Here is a 13,865-nt window from a genome sequence, read left to right on the forward strand (position 1 = left end):
AGGGTAATGGAAGATGTGCCCACCTAAGAGCATGAGAGCTGCTAGTTTACTAGAAGGAGCATTTACCAAAACTCACATAAAGAGATTTTGCGACAAAATGAGACATACAGCCAAAAAAGATGGTGGTGAACATTTCAGTAGTTGCATGAAGTTCAAAATTTCAAACTCTCTACAGAAGTGATATCTACTGAGGCAGAAAGCAATTTTGAACAGTCTCTAAATTGCAAGCCCTGGGTACTTGCTTATAAACACTTGCATAAGCTTTTAGCATTCAATGGTGTAGATCCTGAGATATCTCCTTAAGGTCTCATTGCTAATGAGAACACTCAGTGGCCATTGTGGTCATGCCTCATTTATTTTGTGGATGTCTCCCTCCATAATGATGGTTACTGATTACATTTTGGCATAAACACACTTGGTATGTACTACTTTCTGTTTCTCCATACCATTGCAATGGTGTACTTAAAATTATGAGTGACAATGAAAGATCTAGGAATTTTAAAACTGGAAACATCCTATTTCAGAAAAGGCAAAATGTGAAGCTCGCTGTTGTATTATGTGACACAGCACATTTCCCAGAACAGCAAAATCAGCTGTTTTGTGCCTACTTGTTCTATTACCTTTTTTTTAAGTAACTATAACTTGAAACTTAGCCATATGGATGTCTGCATCATCCTGCAGAAGAAACATCTGACTGTCTATAAACATTTGTATGACTATTTTCAACACAACCCTTTTTCTGTTACTCTACTGTTCCCTAAGATAGACTGCACATCTGTATAGAAGTTTATCCTATGGATAAATCAGCTGTCTTTCAATTACTCTACAAATAAAGTTCTGTAACTCATTGTGGATGAGAATAAGGAAGGTCAGAGAAAGTGCTGAGAGGGTTAGAAAGCAGAGTAGGACAGTTTATTGAGATTAACAGCTGCAAACTTGATGTTGCTAATGGCAAGACGGATTACACAAAACACGTGAATGCCTTCACAAAGTCTTACATCTTCCATATTCCTTATTATAAGGAGCTTACTCACAGCCCTGTAGCAAAACCCTGCGCCCTGCTCACCCTGCAGGATTTTTAAGAGCTCAGTCAGGTTGAGTGGGTGAATCCTGCTAGCCAAGATCACCTCTGCCTTACCCTAATGTGCACGCTGTTATTGCTGACTGCCTGCAATCCTAAGCATTGATAAGAGATGCAGTCTTCATTCCAGAGTATGGGGCAGACCATCCACATGCTGAAAAAAAACCCGCTAGGGTTTTTTATTAAAACATGGCTTTTTACTGAGAAAAACAAACAAATAAATAAATAAATCATAAATAAATATCCAGGCTTCCTCATCATGCAGCTTCCAGAATAGCTGCTGTGCTGCTCAGTGCTGTCCCAAAGGCAGCAAGGGTACCCACCTCATTAAAAGGTTCCCTGAAGACAATGTGCCTCCCGCCTAGGCTAACGCAGCCCCCAGCCCGCCGGCAGAGCTCGGGATGCGGGACAGACCCGTCCAGGATGCGGGACAGACTCGCCCGGGATGAGGGACAGACTCGCCCGGGATGCGGGACAGACTCGCCCGGGATGCGGGACAGACTCGCCCGGGATGCGGGACAGACCCGTCCAGGATGCGGGACAGACTCGCCCGGGATGAGGGACAGACTCGCCCGGGATGCGGGACAGACTCGCCCGGGATGCGGGACAGACCCGTCCGGGATGCGGGACAGACCCGTCCGGCCCCGCGGGCACGCAGCCAGCGCCTCCCTCCGACCTGCGCTCGCCCCCCCGCGCTCTCCGCACCCGCGCCAAGCAGGATGCCGGGCTGCATTTCATTTTTAGTTGACTTACAGCCTCCTTCCCAGCACCCCCCTCCTCTCCCCTGCCCCGGCCGCGCTTCCAGACACACTTTTCTTGTTGCAAACGGCGTGAGCAGCAGGTGCGGGCAGGGAGGAGCGGCGCCGACCCCGCCTCCGAGATGCTGCTGCGGCGCGGGGAGCCCGGGCAAGGGCTGCGGGAATCCCGGGTATCCCGGCTCTGCTCCCATCCCGCGGGGGTCGGAGGCTTTCCCGCAGCCCGGCCGCCGCAACAGCGGTGCAGAGGAGCCGGGGGATCCCATCCTGTTCCCCCTGCACTCCTGTGACACAAATCTTCCTTTCTCCGCGTCCCTCCCCGCCGCCCCAGCCGTGCGCTTCGCTCCCTGTCCTTTCCTGGCGCCCTCCCCTCTCCCCGACCGGGAGCGCCGGGGCCGCGGCGCTGCGGGAGTCGGAGGTGTCGCGGCTCTGCAGGGCTGGGGACACAGCCCCTTCTGCTCATCCCTTCTTCCTGCCCTCTTGTTAGCCATTGAGACCATTTCAGGCCCTCTCAATACTCTTATTATCAATATGTTTTCTCTACTAGATTCATCCCCCGTCCCTCCCGCCCTGACCACTAGCCCTCCGCAATCTTGTCCAAGGGATGGGTGTTTGGGATGGGTTGTAGCTCGGGTGGAAGATAAGTCCTAGACGCGGGGGGAGGGCGGGAGAGAAAGGGAGAGATTTTGCAGTCGTCTCTGGGCTGATTGGGAGAGGTAATCATTGTATCTGCGGCCGGAGGATTAGCAGATAAACTTTTATTGCTCCCTTTAGTGCGTGTGTGTGCGTGTCTTTGTGCGTGCATGGGTGTGGGTGTGTAGAGGAAGAAGTCGTCTCTCAAGGCGGAAAATCTTTTCAATTTCCCTTTGGCAGGTGCAGGTCAAGGAGGAACTCATGAGCATTCTGTCTGATCCATGAACTGATTAGGAGAGGGGAAGCCATCCCTCTCCTCTTACCCTTCCTTTCCCAGTTTTGAAATCATTCCTTCCCCACCGCTGCCGCCCTCCGTCCTTCCCCTCCTCTTTCCCTTCCCCTTCCCCTCCACTGAATGAATGGAAGAGTCTCCACGGTTTTCTTCTGCTTCTCGCCCTGGACTGGAGAAGTGAGGGGGCATCTCTCTGTCCTCATCCATCTCTTTCTCGCTCCGTCCATTCTCAAGGGGATTTCAGACCGTGCAATGTATTTTCAGCCTCCTGCCGCTGCTACCACTTGATACTGTGTTATGCGCAGGGAGAAGGTTTTGCAAAAATGGATTTTTTCTGTTTTAAAGGATTTCTTCTCTAATAAGGTTCTCATTGCACACAAATATGACTAAATCCCCTATTTGGTAAATCTTTCTCTACCCCACCCCTCCTCTTTGGGTTCCCTCCCGCCCGCCCCCACCCCTTCAGAGGAGCAAGCACAGGGAGCTGATGACGGACCCATTAATCCCTTCTTCAATGCATCAAAAGAAGCCGAAGGGCTGGAAGTCGCTGGGCTCGGAGTCCTGCAGGAAATGCTTCGATCTGCTTTTGGTTCTGTATGAAACTGGTGACTAGGGGCTCGGCTCGCTCCGCCGCCGCCCGCCGGCACCTGGATGCGCGGGCCGCCGCCGCCGCCTTACCCGCCGCCGCCGCCGCCGCGATGCACCGCTCGTGGCGGTGCTGGTGATCGCTCGGCTGTGATGGGATTGAGCCGGCGGTGATCATTTGAAGGCGGCGAGGGAGAGCGAGGGAGAGGAAAGGCTGCTCGGCTCTGCTGTGTGTGTGTGGGCTTTTTTTTTTTTTTTTCTTTTTTTTTTTCTTCTTCTTCTTCTTTTCCTACTTCCATCCTCTCCCCGCCACTGGAAGTCCTCCCGTATCTAAATGGAATTAGTGGAGACCGAAGCCCCTTGTGTAAGGAACAGACATGACCCATGGGCGCAGCTTCTTTCACAGTGAGTATCAATCTCCCCCTTCCCACCCCCGACCGAGCTCCGCCGCCGCGCACGGGCTCCTGCCCTCCGCTGCCTCCGCACCGGCGTGGCTAACGGGACGCCCAGGCTCCCTGGGCCGGGGGGCAACTCCCCCACACCCACACCGCATCCTCTCCCGCACAGCGCTGCGGAGCTCCGGAGGGGAGCCGGTGTCTGCCAGCGCCGTGGGGCGGGCGGCGGGGCACGCTCCGGGGCTGGAGCTTTCACCTGGGCACCGCGGCAGCTCCGGCGGCTTTGGCCGCGCCGGGAGAGAGCGGAGGGAGCGAGCTGCCCCCGCTGGGGCCCGGAGCGGTGCCGAGGGTGAGGGGGCGCGGGGCGGCCGCACCGGGCACGGATCCCGGAGAGCCGCGGGGCGGGGGCGGTGCTCTCGGCTGAAATCCACCAGGATTAGCAAGGAGGCACCGAAATATATCACCCGCTCTTCCAAGACCTTAGGGGCCTCAAGGTGCGAGGTGGGACTCCCTCTCCCGCCTGCGTTTTGCGGAGGGTCCGCTGTTCTGGTTTGAGTGGCCCCAGTTCCTCCCAGCACTTCTCTGCGCGCCCACACCTGTACAATAGCGCTATGACCAGGTATTGCTTCTCCAACAACTCTTCGCCAGGCTAAGCCACGTCTGTGCCAAATCACAGCCTCCTAAAAGCCTGGCCAAGAGATAAATCACTTAATGTACAGCTTGTAATGAAAAAAGAATGCACCGATCCAAAAAAGATGGAAAGATGCGTAATCAGAGTGGCACTAGAAAGCACGATTATAATTACACCCGTGATTAGGAGGGAAAGGGGGAGGAGGCAGACAGTGAGAATGCAACAAGAAATTTTGTGGAAACTTCTTTAAAATAATTCCCAAACCGAGATAATGACAATAATGTTGCTATGCTGCCAACACCTCCCAAGTGACAGTTTTCAGCAAGTGAAGGTTGGTCCCTTTGGGCTCTTGTTTTATTCCCCCCCCTCTCTGAAAAGCACTGTTATTTTTCTGTGGCTTGAGAAAGAAAAAGGCATGAGAAATTCAAACCTCAAATTGGGTATCAGGGGTGCGTTTGTGCAGTGGGATCATAGAATAAAATGGTCTGCCTTGTCTACTTGAATAATATGTATTTGTGTTGGCTTTTCCCAAGAAGACCACAATTTTAATTACTTTCTGGCAACTTGCGTATTTTGGTGCTGTTGTTAATAACACTAAAGCAAGAGCCTTTTTTTTTTTTTTTTTTTTTTTTTTTTTTTTTTTAACATGGGAGAAGTGTTTCACTTCATCTATCCAAATGTTAGGTATTATGTGTCTAGAATAAAACCAAAACCCTCAAACACTTAGTTTCTAAGTCTCTGCTTGTCTATTAGACTTTATTATCAAGATTATTTTGACTACTTATTACTAACAAATACTGATATAATGACATTTAAGTAAAGCTCTATGCTTTATGAAAACGGCTCTGTGGTTTGGAAACCTCTTTTCTAGCAGTTACAGCTGGAACTGAAAAGACCTGTGGGGCTTTTGTCATCTTGGTAATAACATATCTGTGGCTTGGACCAACTCTCTTTACTTCTCTGAACTTCCCTTTTTTTCTGTATAGAAAATGAGGGCACACCTAATAGATAAAGATGCTTAAAATGAATCAGATATGCATTGGTTTTGTTATTAATTGCCTAAAAGAAACACTTGTCACATGGAGTTTGTTTGGTTATCGTGCGTTCTATTCTAGCTTCCACAAATTTATGGGCAGACAGAACACCAGCAGCTGATTCCACATTTGAGCACCAATCCATTTTACACTATTGAGAAATTAGGTGTAGGCTGCGGAAGATTACAGGCATAGATGCATTATGATCACTGCATGAAACGCAGCTAAAGGAAATGAGCAACTCAGTAAAGGGGTGACTCCTGCCTTGCCTTTGGATTTTGACAGAGTTGGCAGGCAGAGTCCCAGCAGCCTGTATTTCCAGAATTCATCCCTGAGGAGAGTAAAGGCATGAATGGCTAGGTAGCATTCAGATCCAAGCAGAAGGTGTAGTGTTCTCACTGAATGCCCATGACACGCAAGAGTTTTAACTATCAGTGCTGCCAACATCCATCTCTAGAGGCTGTGAGCCTGAACAAGAAATAGTGAATTTGTTGCCAAGCCTTCATTTTCCCAGAATTTCAATCTTACCCTGCTTAATAGGGCAGCCATCATCCATGCCTCAAACACTCTGTCACATGGGAAAGATCAAAGACATAGAAATAAGGATCTCAATGCCATCAGAATGCTGGAAATATGGAGAATGGCTTCCTTTGGAGTGAAAATTACACATAAATTGTGATAAAAATGGTGAAAATGTTGAAAGCACCATCTTGTAAAGGATCATAGCTACTAGCCAATGGTGACTTTTAGTGTCTCTTAGGGAAAATAAGAAGAAAGTATGTAATTTTATTAATTGATCCGTTCCTCGTCATAGTCATCAACAGAATGGTAGCTGACTGATCCAAAATGCTCTGAATAAGCATGCAGCTTCATTTCCACCTTAAGGTCAGTGCACCCTGGGCACTGTGATTGGGCCTGATGCCAGACTAGCTGGGGCAAAGCCCTAAGCACTCCAAGAACTGATGGATCTGTTCTCTTCTGCACTTGCTATTCCACTTTCTCTGAGAGCCAAAGAAGATATGAATGATGGCAAGAAAAGCAGTGTGTGATTTCTTCATCAGGTAGCTAGCTAGTGACTTTGATCTGCCAAATTAGTCTCATTATGACTCTACTAAGTGTTTGCCTCTTAGCCTTTTCTAGTCAAGCAATTACATTTGGAAATTCCCAGAAACCCAGTCATTATCTCCAGGTCAAAGTCCATTTCAGAAAGGTTGTATCTGTTTCCAAGAGGCCCAGTTGTCCTATCACAGTTGGAGTCAGCAGATACCTGTTTGCAAAGTGGGCTGCAGATTCACTGCAGCAAAGAAGCAACACCCTCTCGACAAGTCAAAATAGATTAATGAGATTGTTAAGCACACACAATAATTTACTTCACTAGAGATTTGCAAATGCTTTGATGGATGTGAAGAACCCAACCTCTCACTTCTTTCCTACTCCCAGTACTCATTTTCAAATTTTATTATGCCATAGTGAGAGACATTAGTACATACAGTGGCACTGAAATTTTGTCTCCTCTGTTAAAAGCAGTCACTTTTCTACTACTGACATGAACTATTATTATATAAATAGGTTTTGGTAAAAATGTTTTTTCTCAAAAAAAGGATGAGAACATCAGTGCCTGTGGGTTTTGTTTTAAACTCAAAAGATTTCCTCTTTATTTGCCTACATTTGCAAAGATAAGTACTTAAAAGAACAGGCCATGAAGAAACTTGCTTGTACAATATGTGCAATTAAAAGATGCAAGTAAAATGAAACTTTTTCTTTACAGCAATGCTATTTCATTTGTATACTTGTGAGATATATGAGTGCAAGTCATTTTACTGCAGAAACTATCACTCTGTGATATTTAATGAATATTTCTCTTTCAGTTGTAGCAAGTCTAATCATCCTACATTTTTCTGGGGCAACCAAAAAAGGAACAGGTATGTAAACATCAAACATTTTTGTTAGAAAATTTATTAGAGACCAAAATATGGATTTGAGTTTTTAGTTTAGTTTTTGAAATTTTTAGCAGCTCATTGACTTCCAGTGTCTACCCTTTGTCCATTTGTTTGGAGTATTCACATGACTGTATACACACAAAAAATCCAGGGGTGCTCATCAGGCTCAGCTTGACTCTAACTAAGGACTATAAAATACTCCTACTTTCAAATTGGGAAGTCCAGTTTGGGCACTCAGCTACCTACACTTAAAACCTTTTTTCTTGCTGAAGTATAATTAATTAAAAATCTGAAATTTGGTATCATGAGTGCACTTGTGCAGGGGGAGTAGTGAAAGAGATTCTTTAGAGGCTTGGATGCTCAGTGTGAGGAGAGCCTAGCAGGGAATGTGCTAAGCACAGTGTGTGTCTGAACCTGTGTCTGAGTGCACAGTCCCTGCAGGCTGGAGTTTATTGCAGGAAATTAGGCTCCATGTCATACTCTGCCTGGATATGGACCAGGGTGAAAAAGAAATGTAAAGAAAATACATAGTATATAAGGAAAAACATAGTATAAGTCAGATCTCAGATGGTTGTTACCATCCTTGGAAAGTGCTTGTTTTCATCCATTGATCCTAAGAGGGAGCCTCAAACACCTTTACTCTACACACTGGGGACTTAAGTTATATGGGACAGCTCTCTGATTGTTGAAAACCTCATTCAGAGCAACATCTGTCTAGAACCTACTATCCTTGCCTTTAATAGCAGCCCAGATATATTTCCTTCTGAAGAATCCATCTCATTTTAGCCTACTTGTCAAAGCAAGATGCTTAGGAAGGGATCCCTGATCTTCTTCAGCTTGAGCTGGCCCAAACCAGAAAGAAATGCAGGAGATTCAGGGCTAGGAAGAAAGCAGACAAGACTCTTGCTCTCTGAGGATGCACTGAGACAGAGGAGAGTTCTGGGCCGTGATTTCTGGCCTCAGAGCTATTTATTAATTTTACAGCAAACAGTGAGATAAAAATAATCTATGAACCACATTCCAGGAATCCCCCTGTCTACCTCTGTCCAGTGAATATAGACTAAATATGCTGCAGATTTAAAACAACTTCTATATATGATCATAATTCTCTGGGTTATTTCCTCAATTTTGTGGCTGATGTATTCCTGTATTATGGCATGAAGATTGCTGATAGAGCACATGCTTGAGCTTTTTGAGAGGTATGAGTGGGAAATTCATGCCTTCCAATTCTCAAGCACGTGCTTTCCTTAGACGGTTATTATTTTAAAAGCAATGCAAATTTATTTTCCCCTGGACACTCAAACCTCTCCTCTACTTTGAAAACCATATTTTGAGTAAGAATTATATGTTTGTACCCCTAAAAAACAGCCTTCTTTTCCCCTAGATCAATTATCATACTCAGTCTCAAGAGATAAAAGTTTGAGGTGACTGACAGAAAAGGGGCTGTTGTATTTATCCTGTTAGAGTTCTAAGTGTCATGTGTAAATGATAATTTTTGGGCTAATTATATAATGCTTAATGTCATCATTTCACAGAAAAGCAAAGTGTTTCCGAAGGACAGAGACCAGTGCAGTGTGGAACTTGGACAAAATATGCAGAAGGAGGCATCTTCACTTCTCCAAATTACCCCAACAAATATCCTCCAGACAGAGAGTGTGTCTACATTATAGAAGGTGACCAAAAGAAGAATATTTATATTTTACCATCAACTGTATTAAAAATAATATGTTTTATTATATGTGAAGAGTAGGTAAAGTCATGATAACAAATATTTTCCAGACAGAAAAAGATTTAGAGAAACCTCTTGATTTCTGTTTTGATATAGCTAATAAATTAGTTAAGGTGGTATGGATGTAAGACTCAGTAGTTCAGGAATTTATTCCAGGATGTTTAGAAAATGAATAGAACCTAAAATGCTATGTGACAGAAGAAAGGATATTTTAAAATGAGTAGTAAAAGTGAACATGGGAAACAAAAATGCTTTTGTCTTTCATGCAGACATTTTAAACTTATTGTAACTGAACCAGGGATGACAAGCTTAGTACAGTAAAAGAAGTCATACAGAAAATATCCATGTAGTGAGTGTTAAAATTATTTTCCATCCAGTTGTTCATAAGAAATGAAAATGTAATAAACCCAACCTACAAAATAAAACTAGAGGAGACAAAGCATCTCTAAAACTTAGTTTTTAAAGAGTATACAATTGCAAGCATGGAAGTGATGTAGGAAAGGCTAAAGGCGTATTACAAACAAACTATGGGGCTTCTTTTCATCAGTCTTAGTACAATACATGTTGGAGAGATTTTTGTGATAATGAATCTGTGGAAAGTAATAGAGGTTAGATCCTCTCAGAGCTCAGAAAAGATGAATCATGTACTGTATAGCAAATCCCTGGAATCAAAAAACTTCTTTCGTGAGTTGTGAATACATGTAGAATAAAACAGTGATAGTCTTCTATCCATGCTTCATTTAGAGAATTATTAATGAATTAATGATGGAGTGAGGAACTACAGAAATCATTATTTTACAAAAGATGCAGGTAGCACCAAGATATATTTCCAAAGATATATAGCTGATTTAAATTGAATGAACTCTTCTGGACCCACACACACTCTGTACTTTTAGAAAGTCAAAAGTCACAACAAAATGATTGAATTTCACTTTGGTGCTAGATAATTTGACTAAAGTCAGAAGAGGTGATTATAAATAATGTAGCCAAATAAACTCTTAAAGTAAAATTTAAGCTAGTCTGTATATGTCTGGAATTTAAACAGATATATGGTAAATATTTAAATTCCAGCATAGTTTAGTAATTGGTTTAAAATAATAATTTTTTTAAGAAGATAAATGCATAAGTTCGAAAAGGACAACTTAGGATTATTTTTTTTCCAATTACACTTATGTTGCTAGATCTGGGTCTTTTTGCATCTATTGACCAAATTATCTAACACTCCTGTGAGACTAGGAAGAACCAAGGCTGTTTTATCTTCAAAGATATGAAACACAGGATGTTTTGTCATTAAAGTGAAATGGTGTTGGAAATAACCCACAATTTTGTAAAATTTAGTCCCACTAAATTTAGTCCCACTATTAGTCCCATCTCATGACTTACTGTTCTTCCTCACAGTAAGAAAGTGCTTGAAAGCCTAATATAGTAAAGACTTTTATCTTTACAATAGTAATTAATTACTTACAAAAATATAATATGCTGAAAAATTGCAAAAATACACTGTTGAAATAATGTGATCTAAAATATCTAAAAATGCCAAAGAACAATTTAAGAAGGAAAGATTTAATCAACAAACTTCTATGAAAAAGATGAAATTCCACATGGACAAGTTTAGAGCAATGTATAAGGAAAAGAGTAAACTCAACAGACATCTTGTTATAATTTATCAGAAAGTTCAATCTTGTAAAATCCAGTTGAACACAATTTTTCTATGGCATGGGTATTTTCTTCTTCTCATCCAGCCTAATAACAGCTTAGATTGCAGCTGGTCATTTTAAAACCCACAATGAACCATAGGCATTGCACAACATTTTCAGCTCTGATCTCCCCATGTCTATTTCTGTCTTCTATAAAAATCAGAAATAGCCATGTCTGTCTGGAAAATGTCAACAAAATAAGCAGAGATATAGGAAGATGTCTGAACAATAATACTTTTAAATGTGTCAGATTTCAAAAAAAAAGCAAAAGAACTACTGAAGGTCAACAAAAAATTTTTTGTAATTAGAATAAATCATTTGTCCATATTTATTCCTTTTGCAACATGCAAAATAACAGAAAATGATAAAGAAGTCTAGCAAGTATCAAATTTTCCCACATCTTTTATATTCTGTGAAACTCATTGTCATAAGACACTGATATTAAAGGATTTATAAAATACTTATAGCAATGTATTTGAAATCAGATAACAATCTACAGAAATTGTGGACAGCCTTGACTAATGGAGGAAATAAATATTTTAGAGTAAGACGGAAACATCTCTTTATGCACTTCATTTCTATATTTAGAATTGAAATTTCCATATGCTTGAACAGCTTCTGAATCTTGTTGAATGGCAAGTACCAAACTAGAGGGACTGTTGATATTGTCTATAATATCATCACCCTCATCACTATCTCCCTGTTGTATGCCTTGGGGAGTTCAGCCAGGACTGTATACAACATACTGAAAGCTGTATGATGTGAGCATGAATGCATAAATTAATCACTATGTTCTTTCCTAGCTGCTTGCATTCATTCCTTCATTTATTCGCTATCAAACATAGTCTTGGGGCAAATTCAAACACAGTTCCTAGTGACTTTAATGGTCTTTATTGAGCACTCCAGCTTTGTAGTGTGTTGCAAACAGTTGAATTTCATCTCAATTTTTTTCCTCCCCATTGTAGCTCAATGGGGAGGAAAAAACTCCTTTTGTCATGTCAGAATTATTTTGGTGACATAAAGGAGCTGGCAAAAGTTGCCATGATCATAGACTGTGAATTTCTTAAAGAAAAGGAGATTCCTGACTGCAGAGGCTTTTATCCTAGCAAAGACATAAGCAAGTCTAACAGTTGGAACTTTCTTAGGTTATTCTGCTTTTTTTCCTTTTTTTTTTTTTATTCTGATTTAGTAGTAGTGATAATGAACTCTTGGAACGACGAAGAGTTGTTCTAAGAGTTCATTATCACTGGAATTTTAAAGTCCAGGTTGAATGCCTTTTTAAAGGAAATCCTTTAAGTCCTCTAGAAATGATGGCCTCTGTACAAAAATTGTCATGCTACAGAGAAGTGTCATAAGTGAGGCTTGGAGGAAGGCTGATACAACTCCCCAAGGAGCTTCTGATGAATCCCATCTGCTTTTCAAAATGCAGTGAGAATTTTTCCTTTTTGATTGTTTGTTTGGTGTTTTCTTTTTTTTCATTTTTTTTTTCTATTTTTTTTTTTTTTTGTTTCAGTCTTAGTTGGTGTATAGAAAACATAGAAAATGAGCTGAGAAAAATTGGCCAAATTTCACCCTTATTTTGCATATTCATGACTCTAACCTGACAAAATTCACAGCTGCCCAGAACAATCACAGCAGTGACAGCAATAACCTTTGCCAGACTGCAGAACATTTGGCATGTGCGCCATAAAAGGAAATTTGCACAGGAGATTTTGCAGGAGAAAAGGCTTTTATTTGTATTAAAATATTTGGGGAGTGGGATACTAATACTATTTACACTATAACTTGAGAATGGGTTTAACAATCCTATCAGAGGTAAACCTGTAAAATTGTAACCACTCTTCTTTTAATAACTGCTTGTTTATAAATACAGGGATGGACTAGAATTGATATATGGAGATGTAAAATATATCTTCCACTTTACAAGTTTGTGAACATACAGAGTTATCAATCTTGAAAATCTCATGTTCTCACAAAAGACCATTAAACTCTTTCATGATATTTCACAAGTGTTAGAAAATTGTAATGTTATCACCAAGTGAAAAACCTCTGCTCAAAGTCTTTTTGTATTTCACAGTGATTTTTGTGTTGAAAAAAATTTCATCAACACAATGAAAGAACCCTATTTTCAAATGAAGAAAAATATGGTTTCCTTATCAATAATAGCAGGATAACCAGAAGGAATGAGGATTATTGAAACTATTGGTAGGGTAACAGCTCATAGAGATGGCAGTAGGTGTTGAGCTGTTTCTCATTTCCATGCAGTGTGGCAAATTGAAACAGATTTTTGCACTTAACTTCAGCTGTCACTACACAGACTTAGAGGTTGATCAGAATTAAAACCTTAATTGTGCAGTTTTGCTGCAACTGTTCTACTGCAAGCTGGAACACAATGACTCCTTTATTTTTTCCATTGGATTTAAAATCTTAAGACAGCACTTGTATAAGATAATTAGATGAAAAATATGACAAGACATGCAAGCATTAAGTAGGCCTTTCCATGGTTCTAAACATTTTTTGAAAAAAGGAAATTGGAAATTAAATATGGAAGTTGTGGCATTTGAAATCAAGTCATTTTATGAGACATTATTCAATATATTTCATTTGGAGAGGGCAACAACTTTGCCTGACATCATAGCCACAGAAGAAGGTCTGAAGATGTGAATGGACTTTACCTGTTAATTAGGATACCAGAAATAACCACTCCATCCCTCCTTTTTGATTAGACGGCCAGATGCGAATACAGTCTGGAAGATTTGCATATTCTGGATTTTTTTTGTTTTGTTTTATTTTTCTATAGGAACACATACACTATTATTAGTGGCTATTCTGCACTTCTCCCCAGTTTATTTCTGTGACCTCATTTACACACACTTTGTTGCAAAAGGTGTGGCACAAGGTGTGTGTTTAAACAATAGCTGCTTCTTCTACCTTGTGTCGGGTAAAGAAACCCCTCATTAAAGCCAGAGCATAAGTGTGAAATTATATCATTTTTACTTAAAGGAACTTAAAGTTGAGAATTTGAATTATGTGTTTGCATCACTTATGGTCATATCAAGGAAGTTTTGATTAAATTTGTGTCTTACGTAGATT

At 41.6% G+C, this 13,865-nt stretch overlaps 1 protein-coding gene across 5 annotated transcripts in view; it reads left to right on the plus strand.

Moving 5' to 3' along the window:
- Nucleotides 1-3,537: 3,537 nt before the first annotated feature.
- The window catches only part of NETO1 (neuropilin and tolloid like 1), a 79,151-nt gene continuing 68,823 nt past the window's right edge, over nt 3,538-13,865 (plus strand). For all 5 annotated transcript variants that reach the window (XR_010028950.1, XR_010028951.1, XR_010028952.1 and 2 more), the window contains exons 1-3: nt 3,538-3,751; nt 7,275-7,328; nt 8,882-9,019. Coding sequence is in view for 2 of the 5 variants with exons in the window: in XM_063165288.1 (XP_063021358.1) it covers nt 3,724-3,751; nt 7,275-7,328; nt 8,882-9,019 (220 nt within the window). In the remaining 3 variants the exon portion in view is untranslated. The remainder of the gene's footprint in view (nt 3,752-7,274; nt 7,329-8,881; nt 9,020-13,865) is intronic.

Source organism: Melospiza melodia, chromosome 1 (genome assembly GCF_035770615.1).
Source record: "Melospiza melodia melodia isolate bMelMel2 chromosome 1, bMelMel2.pri, whole genome shotgun sequence".
Classification (NCBI taxonomy): Eukaryota; Metazoa; Chordata; class Aves; order Passeriformes; family Passerellidae; genus Melospiza; species Melospiza melodia.